The 23,625-nt window shown below is 43.2% G+C and overlaps 2 protein-coding genes across 6 annotated transcripts; both read right to left on the reverse strand.

Moving 5' to 3' along the window:
• Positions 215-19,689, reverse strand: PKD2 (polycystin 2, transient receptor potential cation channel). 5 transcript variants are annotated; one of them, XM_021393682.1, is made up of 19 exons: positions 19,332-19,462; positions 15,049-15,162; positions 13,117-13,250; positions 12,772-13,022; positions 11,825-12,049; positions 11,467-11,695; positions 10,741-10,911; positions 9,988-10,169; positions 9,308-9,428; positions 8,054-8,152; positions 7,348-7,469; positions 6,973-7,090; positions 6,651-6,814; positions 6,088-6,235; positions 5,099-5,285; positions 4,554-4,593; positions 3,023-3,069; positions 2,763-2,854; positions 215-2,558 (listed from the first exon to the last, which is right to left on the reverse strand). In XM_021393682.1, the coding sequence occupies exons 2-18, from the start codon at positions 15,140-15,142 to the stop codon at positions 2,784-2,786; spliced, it is 2,403 nt and encodes an 800-aa protein (XP_021249357.1). In that variant the 5' UTR covers positions 15,143-15,162; positions 19,332-19,462; the 3' UTR covers positions 215-2,558; positions 2,763-2,783. The 5 variants fall into 5 exon arrangements, 4 of the variants coding, with proteins under 4 accessions (XP_021249357.1, XP_021249358.1, XP_021249359.1 ...); XR_002437771.1 differs by lacking the exon at positions 3,023-3,069; XM_021393683.1 differs by lacking the exons at positions 3,023-3,069; positions 4,554-4,593.
• On the reverse strand, positions 19,898-23,555 carry SPP1 (secreted phosphoprotein 1). The gene is made up of 7 exons (XM_021395699.1): positions 22,911-23,555; positions 22,226-22,292; positions 22,073-22,123; positions 21,739-21,843; positions 21,562-21,606; positions 20,993-21,229; positions 19,898-20,441 (listed from the first exon to the last, which is right to left on the reverse strand). Exons 2-7 carry the CDS (start codon positions 22,277-22,279, stop codon positions 20,139-20,141), a joined length of 795 nt encoding a protein of 264 aa, XP_021251374.1. The 5' UTR covers positions 22,280-22,292; positions 22,911-23,555; the 3' UTR covers positions 19,898-20,138.

Consider the following 23,625-nt stretch of genomic DNA (forward strand, 5'->3'; position numbering starts at 1 on the left):
CCGGCTGACTTCTTAGCTGCTGATTATGACCTATCCCAACTGGACAAGGAAAGGTCTGCCACTAGGGCTGTCCATTTTCCCCAATTCTGGTGAGTGAGGGAATCCGATTCTCCACTTCTGAGGTCAGTACCAAGCTACAGCTTGCCCTTGAGGAGAGACTGCAGGGAGCTGGGGCTAGATTCCCATTGTAATTGACGAGGATCAACTGTTGAGGTTTTTTTTTTTTTTTTTTTTTTGAGGGGGAATTGCTCTTCACTGAACCTCTATCCGATGACCTTCTGAATGTGCTGTAGGAGAGCATTCACTTGTCTGTTTTGGGCAGAAGACTAACAAAATGCTTTTATTAAAAAATTGTAAGAAACAAGGAGATCCTTGAACTGATGTATTACACTGCGTAGGCTAATTGATTTGTTCCATGTTAACAAATATTTTTTTATTGCTGAGCAGTCAGACAGATTGATTTGCTTTGACAGAAAATCAATTTAAATATTTCGTATAGCATTCAGCCCAAGTGAAGGCAGAAGAGTATTTTCCATTGGAAAATTATCAGGTCAAAGAGGGTGGATCTGAGGCTTTAAGCTAGGACTTCAGGTGCTTTAGGCCCTTGCTGCAACTCCTTTTAGTACCACTGAAGAACAGATCTTTTGGGGATTTAGGCATGCACTAGATGTTATGGATGTGTGTGTGTGTGTGTGTGTGTGTGTGTGTCTGTCTGTCTGTCTGCCTCTCATAAATATTTTTATTACAGGCAAGATAATACTGAGCCAAATTTTACATAAAAAAAAAAAAAATTTGAGTGTATTTTTCCATTGTATCTATAGGTAGTTTTCCTTGAAAAACATAAAAATAAATATGTATATCTTTTTTTAAGTGAAGAAATAGAAGTGCACTGTTCATTGCAGTTAGCAACTAAGTCTGTGGAATGACAGGATGTTGCATTTATAAAGCAATCACATTCCTTGTTTAACTTGCAGTGTGTGCAAATAAAGCTTGCAGTGCAATGGGCAGAACAGTGCCTTTTTACAGTCTCGTTCCACACAGCAGCATGGAACAGCAGAATCACTGAGTTTGGAAATGACCTCTAAGGTCATCTAAACCAAGCATCAACACTGTGCCCACTCAGAGAACTGTTAAAGTTGGACAGGACCTCCAAGATCATCAAGTCCAGCAGTCAGCATGTCTCCCACTCAAAACATACGTTCCCTAGGGGACGCTGAGAAAATAAAGGTGTAAGAAGTTACAAGCAGTGAGAATACAGGTCTCTGTTTTGTTTACGTAGGGAATCACATGCACTTCTTTTCTGACATACATGCAGATGACTGAGCTGAAATATTCCAGGAGCAGAAGGTGATAAAGTCCAGCCTACACATTGCCTGACCTGACCCAAACCGTCTTTAGCAGAATGATGTACTGTAGGCTTCATCTCATCATGGGGCTATGCTGTTGCAAAATGAGAAGGCAAATAGGCAACTCAGTGCTTTCACAGGGCAGGAGACACTGGGAGGTCTGTATGGATGGCTATGGCTATGATCAGATTGGGCTGACTGTGGCACTTCTGATACACGAGGACTTAGGGCTGGTTGGCAGGAGGTGGTACAGAGCTCCTGAAATAAGGTGAACCCACAGAAGTCAGTGTTAAGCCAACCTGCCGTTGCCAGCAACTCATTGATGCACAGAAGTGGAGAAGTGGCAAACGTAATTTAAAAGCATACCTAAGGTACTTTGCAGCACCACAGCCATTACCCTTACCAAGCTGCAGGCCAGCAACATCAAAAGCCACAGTGAATATTTCGATTAGGGTGCTTAATAATATAGTTGGTCACTGGCGAAGTAAGACCTATCCTCAGGTAAGCTGTTGGATACACAACCCTGCTGAAGAGAGAACTCAGGAAAAAGGAAGCTTAAATCCACCCTGATGAATAATATCCCAACTTTTTTGTGATTCTCTGCCAACAAAGTATTGGGCTGAGAAAGCAGCTGCAATTCCTTCTTTCCAGGGTATTCCATAGAAGATTACAGGGGAAATCAGAACTGAATTAGAACATAATATGGCAGTGTAGCACTGTGACAGACATCTAAAAGTAAGGGAGCTGCAAATAAATACACGTTTCCTAAATTGCAAGAGTGACATTGAATATGAGGCATGGAGAAGCTCTGAAATGTAGCAAGAGACTGAACAGACTGGGAGAATCCAGTACCAATGGATTCAGCAGTACTGGAAAAATAAACTTATTTTTGAAGCTTACCTGTTACAATTGGTTTTACCAGTTCCTCTAATAAGATTTTAAAATTTGTTACTATAATGTTAAAAAAAGTATTTTAGGATTCAAAAGACTCTGTTCCATGAGAATCATTGTTGTTACATGTATAGTATACTTTGTTAGTGAAATGAGATCCTAATGCATAATTATGTTTGTATTCCAGGCATGAGTATATATGTGGGCATTACAGAACGTCTGCCCAATTCTTCTCTAAGTTACTATCCAATCTAACACCCAGTAGCACTTTGCCATGCATCACAGTCACATGTATGAAGGAGTTCACTGGAGGGAAGTATTCTGTAAAAGTAAAAATGCATCACTATTACTTTGACCTACACAGCAATTGCAATTCCAATTACTGCTATTTGTACAGAACAACTCCTCTTCTTATTTTTACCTTAGCTCAATTTAGCTCTATTAATAGAAATGGAGGAGATAATTTGCAACAGCTAACAAGTATTCGTAGTAAAAAATGACTGTATAGAACTGTTGGGCACTTACTTAGTAACCATTGAGATGCAGTCATCCACAGGATACTGCACAGTGATTGTATCCAATGTCCTGGACTATTTGCAGAGTAAGGATCCAATCACCTGGAAGGAAGCAGAAAAATCTGACCCTGACTGAGGAAGGTATGAAAGTAGGAAAAACAAAGCAGGAAAATGGCAAGTAAAGAAGTGACAGAACTGTCAGGAATTAGTTCACATAAACAATTAGATATCAGGGGGAGTTTTATTTATTAGTAAGTTGTAATAACTTACTTATCGAGTGAGATAAGGAGTAAATGGCACAGATGCTAGAATCACAACTGGAAAATAAAAGAACCGGGTTTTAAATGTATATTTGAAAAAAGAATGTACCTCACTTATATGAGAAAGTAATACTAAAACTGTGTATCCTTATCGAGCCTTTTCACTGGCTCTCAGATCATAATGGAAATGAAATAAATAGGTTCTATAATAATCTTAGTATAACATCTAAATATAGGTGTGCTGGCAGTTACTGTCCCATTTTTTTTTTCACAGAATAACAGAATCCTTAAGGCTGGAAAAGATCTCCAAGATCACCAAGTCCAATCCCACCCCATCCTCACCGACCATGTCTCTCAGTACTACATGAAATATTTTCGCATTCCTCGCTATAACCTAACATTGCTAGGTTTTTATTCCAATAGCCTTCTAAAAGAAACCAAAATTCATGTCACTGCAAGCTACCAAAAAGGTCTTAAAGCAGATCATAAATGCCTCCTCTCCAAATCTCAGTCTCACTCTGATTGCTTGTGGGGGCATGAATGAATAGCCCGTTAGCCAAAGGAAAACCCTGTCAAAAACTGGGTCTTCAGCTAATTGTACATGGTGACTAAGTGAGGAAACAAAGAGGTTACCTTTGCAGATGATACAAAAGTTTATTGGGAAGTAAAGTGCTCAGTTTACAGACCAATACATTCTTGATCAATGCAGAAGGCTCGCACAATTAACAGCTTCCTAATGAGACCCAACACTGTACATAGCTTTTCTATGCAAAACCTTATTGCTAAGTGAAAAAAATTGTGCTAGAATCAAAGATTAAAAAAGGAGATAATATCAATGTTCAGAACATTTGTCACGCAGCCATGTGCTCACTGCACGGCCGTTGTCACACACATGGGTACCCCATGGAAACTGTGCGCACTTCAAAATGAAGTTTGTTATAAGTAACGACACGTTACAGAAATACACCTTAACATATACAGCTAGGAATGCAAATTCATTTTCATTAAAAAACGTATAGTACAAGGAAAGACAAGTGCCATCTTCAGGAAAAAAAGCATAGCTGGCAGCCTCCCTGCTAAGCCAACTTGCCACAGGCTGAAACAAGTTGCTGGGCAAAGAATGCTGTGCCTCAATGCTTTCTACAGGAAACCAACGTTTTAACATCACTGGTGCATCTCTCCTTCCAACAACAAATTGTCTTTGACATGGAAGGCACAGAAAGTGCCTTCTATTTATCCTAGGAACACAGCAAAACAAGAAAAAAAGGGCACTGGGACAGAGCTGACAATGAAAATATTGATTAAGTGTGGAGAGGCAGTTCTGAAATATCACTTTTAAAATGCTGATGAAATAGAAAGAGGCACAATGAGTATAGTGTCTACTACAGAGTAACCTGATTAACAAGTTACAAGCTAAGTGCACTTCCTCTGTTTAAAGAAGCACAGTATTTTTTTTTTAAAGGAGAAAAGGACATTTTATATTAATTAAAATGTCAGTATGCCAAGAATAACTCCAGAAAAAAATATACACGCTTACTTACTTAAAAAAGAGATGCTGCTTTGTCTCTTGAAAAGTGTCAGCTGTTAAAATGAATGGGACAATAGTTGATGCCATTTTCTTTCTAGAAGTGCTTTTCAAAGCTTTTAAATATTGTGTTTTTCTGGTAGAAAGCAGAAAACCCACAGCCTTCCATTGGAATGCTTTAGGTATAGCACATTTTGTCTAACACTTGCTGCCCTCATGAAACCATTCATGTATGGAAACTGTAATAGATGTATGGAAACAGAATTGTGTCCAGGTAGATTTTGTCACATCTGGTTTCCATTCTGCCTCTGCATTTTCATTTCTGAGGCCAACATTCTCACTTTGGTGACTTGAACCTGAAACGTGCTTATGTAGTTCTGAAAATGCCTTATGAACAGAGTATTTATTTTACCCACCACTGAGCTTTCCTTTAGTGGTCAGATCAGGATGATGACCTGATGCTGAGAAGCAGTGGTGTAGTTGGCTTGAAGCTGACGAAACAGCAAAGCCTATGCTACACATGGAGGTTATTCCCCCCATTTCCTCCACCCCCATCAATACCATCTGACTGTGAGGAGGACGGCCGGGAGCTCCTCGACCGCGGCTGCCCATTCAGTCCCAGTGGTGTTCCCAGACGATGGCTCATCTGCGATGCCGTGTCATCTGACTCCCACCTCTCCAGTTCCTCCCGTACCAGCCGCTCCATCTGCTCCCTGTGGATCTCACTGTCACGGCCCAGCCTTTCATCCTGAACAGATAGAGATACAAGATAGAAGTGTAGTTCCCAAACTGCAGCCCATTAAAAATCCTATTCTACGGGAATAAACATCCTTTTCAATAGGAAATCCCTACACCACTCAATATTTTGTAGGCTAGCATCAAATTGCAGCTACTATTCTGTAGTAAATGGCTTTCTTCCAGTAACATAACTCCCACATTGTCACCATCACTTGTGAAAGTATGGTCTGCATTACAGTATTTAGTATGCAAATCTATCTCCAGAAATGCAAAATATACTGGATTCCCTGTACTCTGCCAGAGTACTTCATGGAAAACTCTCTACCCATCACAACAGCCAGAGGATGAACCAGCTGCCTCAGCAGCTACTGAACACCACTGCTGTCCTGTTCAGGGCATTAAATGGTACTCTGGCCTCTGCATCACACAGGTCTCCTATAAGATGTGTTCTCATACCCAAAACTTGTTTCACATCTCTTCATAGAATCATAGTATTATTAAGGTTGGAAAAGACCTCTAAGATCATCCAGTCCAACCACCTACCCATCCCCACCATGTCCACTAACTGTGCCCCTCATGGTCACATCTCCACAGTTCTTGAACACCTCCAGAGACGGTGACTCACGGTAACCGGGCAGCTCAAAACAGTAACACAAAACTCAAGATTGCTCAGCCAGAGCAAAGTCCCACAACCTTACGATAATTCCCTGCACCCTACCAAGCGAAGCAGAAGAGAAAAGTACTAACACTAAATAAGCCATGCAGGGTGTGACCAGCAAGTGATGGCACAGGACAGAGCGGGGGTCACTGACCTCTGTCACTCCATCCAACAGCCTTCCCAACACATCTCTCCTTTTCAGTTTGGCTCTCTCCATCGCTTCCAGCTTCACAATCACTGCATCAATCTTGGAGACGATGCTGCCAATGGAATGCTCCATGCGATCCACCCGCCTCATGAGTCTGAGGGCAACAAATAATCATTTTGGCTCATTAAAAACAAGAGTTCAAGTTCTCACAAAATTTAAAACCTCAATACTTTACTACTAAGAAAACAAGTCTTCTGATATGACAGTGACATGGCCACTTTCTGTCTTTTCAATGACCAGATTTGAAGTTTTTTCTTTTGGGGAGTAAGGGGCAGTTTCAACTTGTTCCTATGAGCCTCTCTGAATTACATGTAATTCAGATATGACTTGAAAGCTACTAAATTGATTGACTTCAGCACCTTGAAAAACCATAACTTTTTTTTTTTTCTGAATTATTCAGTGAATATTTGGAGTTATAGGAAAAACTACAACATATCTTAAATAAATGTCCCACAAGAAAAAAAAGGGCTCACCCATGTAGTTTTGCTCCCCCAGGAGGATTAACTTACACTTGGAACTCTTCATAGGACACTCCACTAGAGCTGCTGCCCCTCCTCCTTGAGCTGTGCCCGCTGTCTTCATCTTCATCTTCCTCAGAGTCATCCAAGCTCCGGGGAAAGCTGCGGCTGCTCAGAGGACGTGGCAGAGAGCTCCTGTCCAGGTCCAGATCCTCCTTTATGAAAACACAAGACACAGATAGGAAAGAGTTAAAGGCTTCACATGGGGACAGAGGTGTCCAGACCAAGGACCATCTGCTCTCCATCTGCTCCACCTCACACAAGAATTAGCATCATGGAGCCGATGGCATGCTATTCCTAATGCCAAGCTCACCCTCTCTTTTTCCAGGTCATCTCTCATCTGCTGGTGTTCATGCTCTGTCAGTTCCTGGTCCCCATCCTGATCGTATTTGGTAAATATTGCCTCAATCTCTGCATCGGTGTGGCCCTTCCTGGAGAACGCAGTAAAAACAGATGCTTTACTTTTCATTTTTCAGGTGCTAAAACAAACAACTTTGTCTTAGAAAAGCAGTACACTCACATCAAACTCTTATCCCCATGCCAGTGATACAAATGAAACAAAAAGCACTCTGCTGAATTGTGTTTATTTGCATCAAAGGCATCACCAAGGCAAGAGAAACTTGTCAAAGACTCAGTAGCTACTGTCTGGACATACAATTCAAGATACAAGAAGTAACAGCTTCCTTACCCTTTTAGATCTTGCCGGAGTTCATCAAAATTTAGTTTTCCCCCACCTTGTCTCAAGCTTTCTGAAATGTCATCAACAGTGGTTTTCTTCAATTTAAGTTTGACCATGGCTTTGTTACAGCCCTAAAAGAAAAAAAAAAAAGAAATTTCACATTTCACTTGGTGTGCAATATTAACACAATGTTAATAGGCTTTTTTTTTATTACAGTTCCAAAGTTTAAAACTCTGAATTATTGGTCCATGCCCAGTATGTGTTTAGACATTTCTGACCATGGTACAGCACTGTACTCACACCAGAGAGCATGTAAGTGCATGTGCTTTTCTTAAACTGAAATACAGGTCAAGCTCTTAACTCTGTGTTGGAGGCTTGACTCATCTCATTGCCTGGCACAAGATAACTCAAAATTCTGTACAGAAGCTGAATGGTGGATTAGCTTCACCAATTTAGTATTTCTGTATATACCTAGACAGACATATCCTATGTCATATTCACTAGGCTAATCCTGTGGCGCAAAGTCTCAGATTACTACAATACTTTGTAATGCAAAGTTTTAATTTGAGTGATTTGCACTCAATTCACACTCCTATATTTAACTAAGAGATGTGTATTTTCCCCAGCTGATGACAGCCTTCCTAGATACAGTTTCTATAGCGCCTTATGAAATAGTGAGAAATTAGATGTCAAACCAACAAAACGTTACTTTTACCTTTCTGATAAGGTCAGACAGTTCCATTTCTGCCTTCTGTTGTGCCATATCCGATTTGACTTCAGAGTATGTATCATTGATAATGGCCAAAAACATGTTCTGTTCATGAGAGAAATTAAAAGTCCACTTAAAATAACTCTACAAGTCCAAGTTCCACCAATTCCATGACCTACTGTTGACTACTGCTTCTTCTCATCCCAAAGAGCAAAAAAAACCAAACAACTTCATTAAGTACAAGAGACATTATATAAATCTGAATGTTATGATGAAAGAAAAGATGACTGCTACACAATGCTAAGATCAGTACAAGGACAGTTCCGAAAGCAATGTCTCCTATTTTATTTTGTTGACCCATGACATCGGATGTGGATGCTGGTGGTAGGGCAGTAGAGGCTGAACTTTCCCACCAATATTCTGCTTGTTAAATGTTGATGGTGACCAAACAGTGGATGAGAGCACAGAGAGGCTGTGGGTGGTGTGTTTCAGCAGTGGCAGCAGCAGGTCACATCTGCTGGTGCAGATTTTCACAAGCACGGCACGCAGACTCTTGTTCACTGCTGGCAAAAATGCATAGCTAACGGTGAATATGTTGAAAAGTGTTTTGTGGCTGAGATATTGCTCTATAAACAGTGTTAATTCTGCTCTTTTTATCTGCTGCAGTTTCCATGCAAATAAATAGTAGGCATTAATTTTAGAGCGACCTACGCAAAATTCTGCTTTAATGGTTGCTATCTTATCAAATTACCAAAAGACACACCATTTTGGGAATAATATCCAAGGATGTCCTGCACACATAACAGTTTCAAGTGGAATCAACAGAAAATAGATTATCATGTCATAATGCAACTTCCAAACTACCTGAGGACTACATTCAGGGAGAAGGTGCTGGGGCTCTTAACTTATGTCAGCGACTATTTTATATGAACTAGTTTATATCAAAACTATTTTATTTGGTGTCCTAGGTTCCTAAGAGGGAGGTTTTAGAAATGAAAATTCTTAATAATAAAAAAACACCAACAAAAAAACAAAACAACAATGTGGAGCACTATTAGAGACTGACAACAAATATACAGTGCAAATCTATTTTAAAGGAAGTAAAAATTAAAGAGCGCAGTGGCAGACCATGTAAAGGTCAGGCCTGATACATTCACCCTAAGTAACCATAGGAATCCAAGAGCAAGAGATGCAAAAATGGCGATGTACCTAAAATCAACATGCCACCTACCCACCCCACGAAAACAAAGGCGTACATACCAAAAGGATGAAGAACATAAAGAACACAAATGTAGTGAAATAAATTGGTCCCAAAATGCGATTAGCTTCTTCAACCTCTGTGAAGTTGAAGTCTCCCAAAATGATGCGGAACTGAGTAAATCTTAAAAAACAAAACACATCCAGGGGTTGAGAAAAACACTGCTGGAGCTGTGCAGGAGTTCTTGATCTATTTAACCGTAACAGTTGGAATTAAGGGCAGCAGAGAGGTCTTAACTGTTGTAATACTCACTCACACATTGCAATAGTCAGCTTCTCAAACCCACCTCTAAGACTAATAAAACCTGCAGTCAGATGGGTAACTAGTGTGGCTACTTCTGCCTTTTGGTCACAACTAGGGAGAAAAACAACCTTGTAACCACCTCAGTCAGACCAGCTGGCTGTTAAAGATGATAGACTTCATTTGGGAGCCAACCAACTAACCAGAATATCAGGAACAGAACATCATTAAGCACACGGTGTCAGATATAAAGATAGTTTTTCCAACAAAATATAAAAAAATTTACATCACTAAAAAGCAGCTATCATTACTGAGCTACCAACAGTGAGATGCTTATAGCTCATTTCTGCAGGCAGATGTTACAGGATTGGTTTGACCTCTGGGGAGGCAAACAAATCCATTCACCAGTGCACCAAGAAATTATTTTTATTTTTTAACTTACATGCAGTCCTGGAAAGTGCTGAAGTCATCAATCTGAGCACCAAAGACAAGATAGGCCAACTGAGCATATGCAAAGAAAATAATAAAAAACATAATTGCAAAGCCAACGACATCTTTGACACAGCGAGACATGGTTGTGGACAACTGACTCATCGTTCTGTTGAAGTTAACAAATTTGAAGAGCTGTTAAAAGAAAAAAAAAACACCAAAAAAACCTGTGAAGACAAAGAAGACAATTTCTAATCCCAACTGCTGTCCAGCTCTTTACATGAGATGCCCCAGTGAATTGGATGGGGACAAAGTCAGGTGATTTTCAGTTAGAAATACATCACTTCCAAAAAAACACTAAGGCTTGAAATTTGAAGAAAAAAAACTGAGAAAACCAGCTTAAACTTTCACTCCTATTTGAAACCCTGGCTTCGTAGCAGTAGTATCAAGCTGCTTCCAAGAGCTTCTAGGAGAAAGCAGAATCCAGTAAGAAGTACCAATTTCTCAGTACAGGAATAATGAAAACATTGCTTCACATACCTGCTGTGACAAAGAGCTGAATGCATCTTCTAGACTTAAACAAGTACTAAAGCAGAGAGAATGATAACCTTGTTTTCAGTCTGCATGAAGTTACCTTTGTGCTCTCACTTTCTCTCACGACTAACGTTAGGATAAGCATCACTAAACTCAAAGATATCAGGAAACTTTCAGAACACTGAACATGTACATTCTGATTTTAGAATATGGGTATGTGTCTTGGTGTTACCTTTATCCAGACAAAAAACACAGTGACTGCAGCAATGTTGTTGAATTGTATTTGCCAATATGCCAAGGGTTCAAAATTGGGGAATGTGTTCTGATCTTCTAGCAGCTTCTTCAGGAGCATATCAACAGTTGATGTCCTGTAGATGCTAATTCCTATCGCTGCCACAGAGAGCTGAGTACAAAAGAAACAAACGAGCACATGGAAGGTGATTAGGGTTTTAAAATAGCTTGTGTTAGACAAGATTCAAATTAGAATTTTGGGGTAGATCAGGAAATGCATTTCACAACAAAACTATGACAGCCCTAGGATGAGACAAATATCCCAGGAGTAAGAAGATTTGGAAGTCTCTTCCTTGCCCCAGCTAAAGAATGAAACCATGGTGAAACCTGGTGGGCTCAGAAAAATGAAGATGTCATAAGGAAGAAAGTGGAAGAAACAGGGAAAAAAAAAAAAAAGAAAGAAAAAAAAAAGAAAAAAAGGACTTGAACCTTAGATTTGTCCAAGACTGAAGGTACAGAATGGGAGTGGGACAGGATCCACTTCAGCTTTTCTGGCTTTGGATACCTTTAGTAAGAACAACTCAATGTAAGTCTGGATCATATAGCTTTAAATTCAAAGCTCAGATTTTCAGCTACACTGAGATTATTGGTGAACACAGATTCATTAATGTTTCCGACAGAGTGCTTTTCAGAAAGCAATGTTGGACTTAAAATAAAGATTACCTACCATGATGATAAGGATATCCAGACAGTTCCAGAGACTTCTGAAGTAGTGCAGTCTGTGAATGTGAATTTCTAAGATCTCTTCCACCATATAATACAGAACAAAAAGACAAAACACCATTTCACAGGCTGCCAGGAAGAAATCCAAAGTGGAGATGTAGTGAATCAGTTTCACTGGCTGAAACTGCCAGGATGTAAGAAGGCCTCCAGTCGCTGGAAATTCCACTAACAACCTGGAATTTAAAAAGGCAAAGAAAATTATTTCATTTAAACGTTATCTACAAAAACATGGAAAGACCTGCTTGCATCTCTATCTGTTTCATGCTTTGCAATCTGAACACTGTCAGTGCTCCTGTTCATACCTCACAACGCAGAATAGGTTGATGTTTGCATTGTAGACAGAGAAATCAATGAAAGCTGCTCTTGTCCCTCTGTCCAACCACAGGTTCTTCTTAAGGCTGGCAATCTGCACAGCTGTCACTTCCCTTGTCCTTGAGAGGTCTTGGTAATAACCAGCCCCACTGTACGTGGCCAGCAAGCCCCAGTGGCTACTCCCGTTCAGGTCCTTCTCATTGGTGTATGTCCAACTGGTTCAGAAGGAGTGAGACAGCATGTGTTAGTCCTTCCACTTTCTACTTAAAATTAACAAAACAAACAAGACCTGGCCAAAAAACCCACACATGTGGGTTGGGTGGTCCTGTGTGGAGCCAGGATTTGGACTCCATGATCCTTGTGGTTCCCTTCCAGCTCCAGATATTCTATGATTCTATGATCCTTAGTGCAGTTTTATTTAGAAACAGAATCATTAAGGTTGGAAAAGACCACTAAGACCATCCAGTCCAACTGTCGAAGGGTTTTAAGGGTTACTTGCAGGAAGTTTTCATGTCTGTACCCTGGGAAAAGAACTTACAATGTTTGTTTCACCAACACAGCAGAATGTGGATAGGAAGGCAGGTGACAAATATATTAATTGAGAAAACTGAATGCATTGTTCTGCTTATACAGAATTTCTCTTCCCTTGGGGAAGCTAAGAAAAAAATGGTATTGATGTAGCTGTGCTTCACCTCCAAAATCCTTTCCAGTGTAACCCACACACTGTCTTCCAAGAGAGATAGAACTCCTCCCATGTTTCAGCCAGAAAAGTTGACCCAGCAATACCCAACACTCACCCAGCTCTCTGGATTTAGCTGGCTTTACAGACAGAACGTACAGCAATTCTGGAGTTACCCCGTGAAGTGTCTTTCTGTACCACTCAGCATAATCTGGGTCAGAAAAAACATATTTAGTTGTCTACAAAAGTACTACATACGCTGTTCCATTTCGAAGCCCAAAAGGAGCAGTATCTTCATTGGCCACAGAATAGACATCATAGCAGTCTTTGATTTCATCTTTTAAATCTTCAGGAATCGAGCATGAACCATTCCTCACTTTCAGCTGCCGAATGCGGGGCACCCCTAAAAGCAGGTTCTCATAATAAATGAAGCTTTTGTTTTCTGCTATGGTTTTATTGTTGTACCACATATCCCAATAGAGACCATCCAGCAGAGGGCCTTCTGTGAACTGTGAAGGAAGACAGAATTTTAGTTTGCATTTTGCCAGCACTGTTTTCATATGTCAATTCAACAGCAAGGTAACAACTTGCTTTTAATACTACCTTCCAGAAGTCGTCCATTGTGGACAATGTTTTGAAGTCCGTTTTCTCCATTTTGGATACAGGTGTTTCCAGGAAGAGCTGCGACATAACCCTTGTGTAATAATACATGCTGGAACTCACTGTCCCATATGTCACTGCACGTGGTTTGGCAAGGGGTGAGAAGAAAAAGATGGAGTAGTTTTGAATAGATCAGGTTGTACTTGTATAGATTCTGCACTAAAAAGACTAAGATCAGAATGAAATCCATATCAAGTAGCCAGTAGTTTGTGATTACAGTATTAATGCTTCTACAAAAAACAACCTCAAGAACCACAAAGACTGGACTCAGCAGCATGAAGAGAGGCAGCCAATGCCATTTTAGGCGTCCTGAGAGCTGGGATGACCCCAGACACTGGAAGATCCACGTCCTGTCCAGGCAGAAAAGGATGCTCAACATGGGACACAAGCTGTCAGTGGTTAGACAACACCAGATGTGCAACATTCTAAGAGAATCACTGCACAGAAAGTAATGACTGCATGCTGCTTCTGTTCCTCATTCTGGGCCAAGCATGTGGCTGAGAACCACAGAGCATAAATTATAAAATGATGTGCAAAGCCAAGCTGGCCTGGAAGGGCAGTCTCTGGCACCGATGCCTCTACTGCCTATAAATACTTAACAATTCAGGGTTAAAACTGAGAGAAGCTTGGAAGATCAGGTCTACAGCAAACAATTCTCAACAGTACTGACAAACTTTCAGAAGTATTTTATTACAGGGAAGAAAATGTGTTTTCCTGAGCAATCAGAGAACTATTTTTAATAAACTCCTCTGTAGCACGTTGCACGAGTGACTTGATTGCACAACACCTGGATTCTCTCTACATACGTTCTCTCAAAAATACAACAGTACAAGGAATGCTAACAGCACTTAGCCAGCAGTGGAAAACATCCTCCTAAAATACACCACAGACCTGTCTGCCTCACAGTTATTGCTTAAGCGTAAAACTAAAAGGGATCACACTTTAACCATAGCTGAAAAGTTAGCAGCATCTGTACCCATTTGATGTAGTGCATTTCTTCTCCATTCTGTTGCCAAAAATATTTCCTATCGCAAAACAAATTGTGAGCAGCCTGTAAGCAAACTTTTCCCACTGAAGACAAATTTGTTTTCATAGAATCATGTTCAAGTCCCTGACTGCTACACCTCTCCCAGTGGTAGAGCCTCAAGCATTCCAGCACTCCCTTGCCCATAAACCTGCACCAAAAGTCTCAGGCAGGAAATAAACATGACAGTTAGTATATAATCATTTGTGCAGTACATCACCAAAACAGTTGGGCTGTGTCAACTGAATAATGTTTGTGGTTTGGGTTTTTTTGATTTGTTCTTCTTGTAGGAATTCTGCTCCGGACAAGCAAAGCATTTGCTCTCAGACTACTAACACAGTTTGTGGTTTGGGTTTTTTTTCAATGCAAGGTTTTCTTTAAAAATAAAAACGGCACCTTGTCCTGTTACAGCTGATCACAAAGACAACTCAGTAGTCATTGGCACTGGAGGTATTTAGAACAGAACTGCCCATGCTAAAGACTGGGGCCTTGAAACCGATCAACTTTCCAAAGATACACAAATCTAACACATGCAGATTTTGTTGCTAGTCTCCCTAGTGACCAAATAAAATGTCACAATATGTTGTACTTGACACTGTCTTCCTGATTGTTATGCAAATATATGAACATGTTAATAGTTTTGACTACTAATTCAAAAACTGCTAAGGCACAAAAGTTTTCAGTTTTTGCAATCTCAAGCAAAGATCCAGCTACAAAATCAAGAGAAAGAAATAACTCAAAATATTTGCCCTTACAACGGCCTGTTCATTACTCTACCACTTCCCTGAAACACTCTGGATTTACAAGAAAGTGGTGCAGAACTGCATGCATTAAGGCTGAGTGGTACTTACAGACACACAGCACCACGAGGAAGATCACGTACGTAATCAGCTCCCGCAAAACACTTCGCAGGTACCGCTCTCTGCTGGTGTTGCTTTCCTCCATCAGCCTTGTGCCCCACAGACCTGGCAAGAAAACCATACATACCTATATACACAGGTGTCTGATACTGGATACCCGATGATATAGCCAATGGCATACCCAATGGCATACCTTGACTAATGAGTGAAAGATTCACTAATGTCATGTCTGAAAATATTATCAGATCAGTGAAAATGCACATTCTGTATCAAAACTTTTTTAGTAATTGTAATTAATCAACCGAAGGAAGGGTAGGTCAGTCAAACACCTTTTGCTTCGCAGCATTATACCTGCGTTCCCAAAAATGCAGCCTAAGAGAACTTATTGAACAGTGGTCCATCCTGCCAAAAGGGTAACAGGAAAGCAAAAGGATCTTTTAAATGGAGTTGCTATCAGAAATAGTTGTGTGAGAATGGAAAGCAGTCAGTAACTTCCATCCTTATTCCCAGTGCCTAATAGAAACCAGAACAAAGCTGGGAACGGCTGCCGACATTCAGCCGAGAACTGCTGCTGTTGGGAAGCTTCTCATTATTGAAGCCTAAACACAGCAAGGTCATTTATCTAAGCTTATGGCAGGAAAAAAAGGCTTCTGAAAATAGTAGTTCTCTATTGCCAAATTTCCACCCTGTTCCCTTTCAGGTATTTTAAATTGCCAGTCTTTTAAAGCACCCTTCACATTCCCAAAGGATGGAAACAAAGTAAACCCAGCATTCCTAGGAAAAAAAAAAAGATCCATCAAACACACCACAGTAATTTGAAGCCAAAGGAACAGCAACAAGGAGCGGACAACACAAGTCATGCACCAACAACCTTCATGCTGTCCTCTGGTCATATCCCTGGGCTGGTTAATCATATCCTTTGCTAACATCAGCCCCCACAAGAACATTTTCAAAGCTGTTCTTTAAGGCTAAGTCCGAAAACATACAGATAAGGACTGAAGATCTTCTAAACAAAGTGCCAAATCCTCACCATGAGGTCATTCTGCTAGACAGAAACACCAAACCAAGAACACTCAAGAGTCACCATTAATACAGAACTCAACAAATTCAGCCTTCAGTATAGCAGTACGTTGTACTAGCAACCCTCATAATAAATGCAGGAAAACATTACAGAAGAGAGGAAGAACAGGCTGGAACAGCCAGCGAGCAAGCTGGCAAGCGTGCTGAGTCCCGGCCGTCAGCACATTACTCACCAACAAGAAATGCAGTGAACAGAAAGCTTGCAAGCTTCGTTTCTGTCTTGGTAGAAAATAGCTACAAGTCAGCAGTGAACAGAAAGTTGCATACGGGAAAAAAAAAACAACAACAAAAATCCAACAGCAGAGATCACACAATGATCTTTCCATTAAATGACCTCTAGATCTGCCTGGCAGCCACCTTGAAGCACTTACTAGTTGGCACGTTTTTAGAGGACGTGTACAGTATTCTCTTTTTTGCCTTACTTGAATTCTGGTTTAGGTGCATCTAAATGCATAGTGGTTGTAAACAGTGCTGGATTCAAGCTGACATCTGTCAGCACCAAAAACATTCCTTCTAGCCTTGATTAAGGATTTTCACTTCATTTCTTATATAAACTTGCTATTCCTCAACTTTTTGACTTTACATGTATACGAATTGTATCTGTGTATATATATATTACATATATATGTAATATAAGCATGCAATCTACAAGGAGAACAGGTAAGGGAGAAGAGATGGAGAAGGTAGAATGATGAATAGAAATGAAGAAAAGAAAAAGGTAGGAAGGTGAAATGAAGAAGGGAAGGAAAAGGAATGGTAACAGGAAGAAGAAGGGATGGATGAGTGGGGAAGGAAATGGAATGAGGAACAGAAATAGAAAAGAAAAACATGGAAGGAGAAGCAAAGTAGAAGGGATGAAGAAGAGAATGAGAAGGGATGGAGAGGCAAAGGTGAAGGAACAGAAAAGGGAAGATGAAGGACTGGAGATGGGAAGGAGAAGTGAAGCATAAGGAATACAAATAGGAAGAAGAAGAGAAAGAATGAAGAAAGGATGGAGAAGGAACAAAGAAAGAATGGAGAAGGGAAGTAGAAGAGATGGAGGAGTCGGAATAACAAATAGAAATGAAGAAAAGAAAAATGTGAAAGAGAAGTGATGGAGAAGGAATTGAAATGGTGAGAAGGAATGAAGAAAAGAATGAGAAGGGAGGAGTAAGGAACTGAGAAAGAAAGGAAATTGGAAGAAGAGAAGAAGGGATGGAGGAGCTGGGAAAGAGATGGAATAATGAATAGAAAGTAATGAAGAAAAGAAAATGATGGGAAGGAGACATGAAGGAGAAGGAACAGAGGAAGAAAGAAATAAAGAAAAGAACGGGAAAGGAATGTACACACACATATATATACATATACCTTTATATTGAATAAATCCAATTGATAAGGTATAGAATGCAGTAGTTTATTTTTATGAAAAAGTTCTGAAAGAATTCAGTAGTTGGGCAATCACAGCTGTCCCTCACCACACACAGTGCCAAAAACAAGCCCGAGTGGGCACTGCTAGCTGATCTGCCTACAGAGAAGTTCAGGTGCTAGTGGAGAGTGAGGAATATAGCCCTAGGGAAAGACTGATCCTCCCGAAAGAACAAGGGCAAGAAAAGCACATCACATTCAAAAAGAAGTTCACACTCCTTCCTATGGTACTATCAGAGCAGGCACTAATTCAACTCAGTACAAATCGGATGATTTTTATCACAATGAATGAATGACTGCAAATGACATTTAATATTTCCACTTAACAATAACCAGGAAAATCTTTCAAGACAACATCCATGTACACTGACGCACGTGATGACAGAGTAACCCCGGGAGATGGAGTACAGCTCTGATTGGAAGATTGGCTTTCCAACCTGTCTCTGGAAAGAGGATCATAATCTCATCCATTGACACTTACAATGACTTTCCCATTAACAGAGGTGAGTAGCCATGTCCTCTTCTCCCCAGGCAGCTGGGATGGCTGCAGGAGAAGAGGGATTAAGGCCACTTCATGGACACCTACACCAGAATTCAAAGAGAATCTCCAAAGATTGGAAAATAAAAGACAGATAATCGTTTGCAGTCAAGTTTCTATTCACTTGCTAGCTCCTGCTACAGTCTCCCTTATCACTACAGTTACCAAAATCCTATTACAACGCGATTTACTTCACACCTAACAGCAAGAAAAACACAAGATGTCATTGAATATCTCTCAGCTGCTGAGCAGCAATCTATCCATGCTACCACCACCGCCATCTATGATATCCAAAGGACTAATCCTTTGCTTTCTCACATTGCAAGAAAAATCATAGAATCATAAAATCATTAAGGTTGGAAAGATCACTAAGATCTTCTAGTCCAATCATCAGACCATGCCTGTGACCACTCTAGGCCACGTCCCTCAGTGTCACATCAGCCCTTTTCTTGACTCCCAGGGACAGTGACTCCACCACCTCCCTGGGCAGCCTGTGCCAGTGCCACATCACTCTTTCTGAGAAGAAATTGTTCCCAATATCCAACCTGAACCTCCCCTGGTGCGACTTGAGGCCATCACCTCTCATCCTATCACTGGTACCTGGGAGAAGAGGCCGACCCTCACCTGACCACAGCCTCCTTTCAGGCAGTTGTAAAGTGCCATAAGGTCTCCCCTGAGCCTCCTCTTCTCAGACTGAACAATCCCAGAACAAGCAACTTTAAACCACTTTCAACATAGCACACATTTGTTTAATGGGCTTTCATCCACATCAGCTGAAACTATGCAGGATGCTACTGTGCCAGAGGTGGTCCTCATCTTTCAGCCTGAAAGCAGAAATCAAACCTTCAAGTGACAGATACACACCAGCTCTCCAAGTGCTTCTTCCAGCCCCAGATGCTCTTGATACACAGCACCTAACTATCGCTGTTATTTTCTCCTGGGTGTTCTGCTGTCTTGTTATAAAGTGACTTATTTATTGCAACACTTTCTGCTACAAATATCCTCCAAGCCAGGATCTCTGCAAGCTGACACTAACCAGGTAAACCACCGCAACGATCCGGAGGGATTGATGGACTGCAGTCTGGGACAGAGAAATCGTTACAGCAAATAACTCCTGAACGCACACGAAAAAGAAGCAAAGGCAGAAAGCACAGGAGGCAGCCCAACTCAAAACCCCTGCTTAAAACCAAGTGCGTTCTGGCACTTCTGCCCACGCCACGACAGGCAGTGACTTGAGGAAAGCCCATCTCACCTCGCAGCCGCCGTGCCAGCCGCTTGGCCCAGGCGCTGCGAAGCGGCGCGGAGCCCTCGGGCGGCCCCGGGGGGCGGCCCCGCACCTCCGCCGGGATCCGCCGCTGCCGCCGTCCGCTTCCCACCGAGGACGGAGCGGCCGCGGGGCCGCCCCACTCCGCATCCATCTCCAGCGCCGGCCCCGCCGCCGCCACCGCTCCCTCCTCCTCCTCCTCGGGCTCGAAGCCCGGGTTGTCGCGGCTCCAGGCGGACAGCGGAGGGGACGGCGGGCAGCAGCCGGCCCGCGCCGCCTCCCCGAGCCGCCCCAGCTCCAGCTGCTCCCGCCCGCGGGCCGCCATCGCCCGGCGCTGAGCCGCCCCTTCCCCGCCCTCGGGGCCGGCCCGGAAAGCCCGGGGCACGGCGGGAGAGGGGGTCGGGCCGCCCCGCTGCCTCCCGCCCCTATCCCCTCCTCGGGGGCGTCCCGCTGGAAGAAGTGTTTTTGGAGTGGAAGCACGGGGAGGGGCGGGGTGCTGCACCCAATGCAGGGAGGGAAGGAGTAAAAGCTCACACAGCTCCCCACACAGCCCAGAGGTTTTTGTGTTTTTATTTCAATCCGGTTACAAAATATACACAGGAGCAGCAGGACGCGCAGCATCCCCGCAGGCAGCGCTCGCCCCGTCTCGGTACGGCTCAATGGCACCACGGTGCCTCGACGTAAGCACCGCCACACGCTCCACATTTACAAACACACACCGCTATGGCTCTCCTCCTTCCCCCAGCCCTGCGCTAGCACAGAAATTACAAAAAAGAAGCAACGCATGGATTCCGCTTAACGGGTGACCTCATTGTTTTCAATGCTGTGGCGATCTTCGGCATCCTCAGCGCTCTCTAGCGTCTGGTTGCTGGTGTCGACGGCGGGCACGCTGCCCTGGCTCTCCCTGCTGTCCACCCCAGCGCTGGCCTTGCTGTCACCTCCGTCCACCTCACGGCTGTCAAATTTTGGCCGGCTGTCGTTCTCCACGCTCTGGTGTTGGGCCAGCTCACGGCTCTCCTGTTCGCGGCTCTCCTTGGGCCACCAGAGGCCCACTGGCTGGCTGTCCCCGACCTCCTCGGTGGCATCGTCCTCGATGAGCTGCATTGCACAAAGGGGAAACAGAGAGCATCAGCAGCTGAACATGAGCCAGCAGTGTGCCCAGGTGGCCAAGAAGGCCACCAGCATCCTGGCTTGTGTCAGAAATGGTGCAGCCAGCAGGAGCAGGGAGGAGATCATCCCGCTGGACCCAGCACTGGTGAGGCCATATTTTGAGTACTGTGTTCGGTTTTGGGCCTCTCACTACAAGAAAGACATCAAGACCCTGGATTGTGTTCAGAGAAGGGCAAAGGAACTGTACAGGGTCTGGAGCATATAAGGGTCTTACGGGAAGCGGCTGAGGAAACTGGGATTGTTCAGTCTGAGAAGAGGAGGCTCAGGGAAGACCTTATGGCACTTTACAATGGCCTGAAAGGAGGCTGTGGCATGGTGGGGGTCGGCCTCTTATCCCAGGTAACAGCGATAGGACGAGAGGGAATGGCATGGTGATCTTAGAGGTCTATTTCAGCCTTAATTGTTCTATGATAAACTCTCCATTCTCATCCTCACCACCCTTCCCAATAATTCAGGTGCTGCTGCACAGCTCTGCTCACCTTCCTGGCAACTTTGCGGAGCTTGCTCGCCTTCACCACGTGGGCCTTGGCCCTGAACCCATAGGCCACACTGTCACCCCGGCCTGCGTTGTCCCCACGATTGAAAGGTGTCACGGGTGCCTCTGTGGGGAAGTCTGTGACGACCTCATCAGACTCATCAGTGTCATTGGAATCATTGTTGTCATCATCATCATCATCCACGGCCTCGTGGCTCTTGCTAGGAATGTCAGGAAAGTCCTAGAAAGCATTTAACATGGATTAGGCAAATGTATGCGTCCAAGGCATTTCCCTGCTCATTGCGGAGGGGTTGGACCAGATGGCCTTTAAAGGTCCCTTCCAACTCAAATGATTCTGTGATTCTATGAGGTGTGGTGAGCAGAGTCCCTCTGGTAACCCAGTGCTTAGGTGCTGCTGCAGACCTAAGTGCATAAATTGCTCTCAATCTGCCTCATCCTGCCCAAAGCTTTGCATTGTTTAGGGGGAGGTGTTACTACGAGAGCTGAATTTAGGTGAGGAAAGCAAGTACTTCTATGTGCTTGCTGCCATGCATGGCCATCCAGAAGACTTACCGGCTGTTCCGGGACATCAGCATTTTCTTCTGAAGAGTAAAGAGTCTGAAAGTAACAGAAAGCTCACTGTTAGCACACACAGTAGAGCTGAGAAACAAGCTTGCTATTCTTTAAGCCCTCAGTCCTAAATCTTGGCACTGGGAGATGTCTCACTTTCTCCCCATAAGCTGGCTGTACCTGCTGAAGTGAAGCCAGGTCATTCTGTGACTGCTGCAGGTGCTCCTGAGACTGAGAATCCACGTGGTCCTGGTGGTACCTTTGTGCGTGATGGCTCCTGGGGTCCTGCAGGAGAAGAAGGGAGGTTTTAATGCACAAGGGAGCACAGCAGAGCTGATGGCATCATGCCACCTCAGATGGCACCGGTGCGTCAGAGCAGCACAGTATGCATCCTCATCCATTCACTGCTTTAGGGAGAGGACTGCGAACAAGGCACCATATCCCAAATGAACATTAGACTCAAGCACTGCTTTATTAAAGACAACAGGTAGAATGGTAACAAAAAGGAGCTTACGTATTTTTCTTCAGAGCTGGCAGAAATGGCATGCTGCTTGGATTTGCTCACCTTGAAAGGAGGAAAGAGAAAAAGCATTTGTGAGCATTAATTTGTTGCTAACGCCCAGAAAACATGCACATGATTGTTAACACACATTTAGGATTTACTCACTGGCCATGCAGCAGCGATGCTGATAAAGTACAAGCAAAGAAGTGCCACCTTCATTGTGATGTTTTACCTGGAAAGCAGATTGGAACAGGGATTTAGCAAGGTCAAATAACCCCAAAATACACACCAAGGCTTTCCTTTTTCATGTTTTTGCTGTGCCAAGAGCAGCTCTCTGAGAAGGATTCAGCCTGCCCATGGCAATCTCATTCCTCCATCCTCACAGCTAGCTGGCTTTATGATGCTTAGAAACTGAACAGCAGCAAGAATTCCAACGCAGGTTTGTTCTTCAGTTACTTTAAAACTAGTTTTCAGAATTATTAACTAGAATGGCTGTAAATTAAGTTCACATGCTGCATTTATGGCCAGACCTTCATTTCACCCTGCAGACATTTGACCATAACAACCTATATTTCCAAGCAAGAGTCAAAGATCTGCTCACATTGCAGCGAGAAGCCTCGGGGCTTTCAGTGACCTCCTGACAACCATCAGCACACAGATGTCAAACTGCGATTTTAACTGCCATGCCTGGCATCACTTAAGCAACCACCTTCCTCCTAAAAGCAGAACTGTTCCCATAGAAAAGCATCAAACGTCCCTCCCCAGTCATGCAGCTTTGTAGCCCAATGCCCCTTGGACAGAAGCTATGTACAAAATGGCACACAGCATGTGAAAAAAAGCAAAAAATTACCTTTCCTGTGCTGGAGAAGTCAGCTGCTCAAAGGGGCTCCGGCAATCCCAGCAGCAGCTCCTACTGTGGGCTGAGAGGCTCTGGCTTTGTCCCCTTGTCCCTGACTGCCTGGCATCTGCACCCGTGGGGAATTTAAACCCTGTCCCAGAGAGCAGCCACCAATCCCTGCGCAGCGGAACAAGCTGAGGTCATGAGGCTGTTGGCCACCATCCTGCCCACGTTCTCCTCCACTTCCTCTTTGGCTTTGTGGCTTCTGAAGCAAACAAAAGCTACTCTATGGTTAAAACATTACTTATGGGCAAGATCATTAACCAGCAGGTCTGCTGAATGCACAGCTGTTGGTATCGTGTAGGAGGGCTTTGGGGCACATCCGTCCTCCATTTGCGAGGAGTCAGAGCCCGGTTCCCAGAAACCCTTAACGCCCTGTTCTGTAAGGGGTAGGGATGTGTCATGTCTGCAGTGTGAGGAATGCCAAGAGTATTGGGATCTGGGGAACATCGTAGGAAGAAATCTATGTCTGCTATCAAGCAGTGTCGGCTTCACTGATGGGCAGGGGGTCTGTTCCAGCTGTGCCTGGACCTTGGGGCTGCACTTGCCTCATCCATGACATGCTGCAAGTCTCACAGAATCATGGAATCATTAAAGTTGGAAAAGACTTCTAAGATCACCCAGTCTGACCCCAACCCATCCCCACCATGCCCACTGACCATCACCC

This window comes from Numida meleagris, chromosome 4 (genome assembly GCF_002078875.1).
Source record: "Numida meleagris isolate 19003 breed g44 Domestic line chromosome 4, NumMel1.0, whole genome shotgun sequence".
Classification (NCBI taxonomy): Eukaryota; Metazoa; Chordata; class Aves; order Galliformes; family Numididae; genus Numida; species Numida meleagris.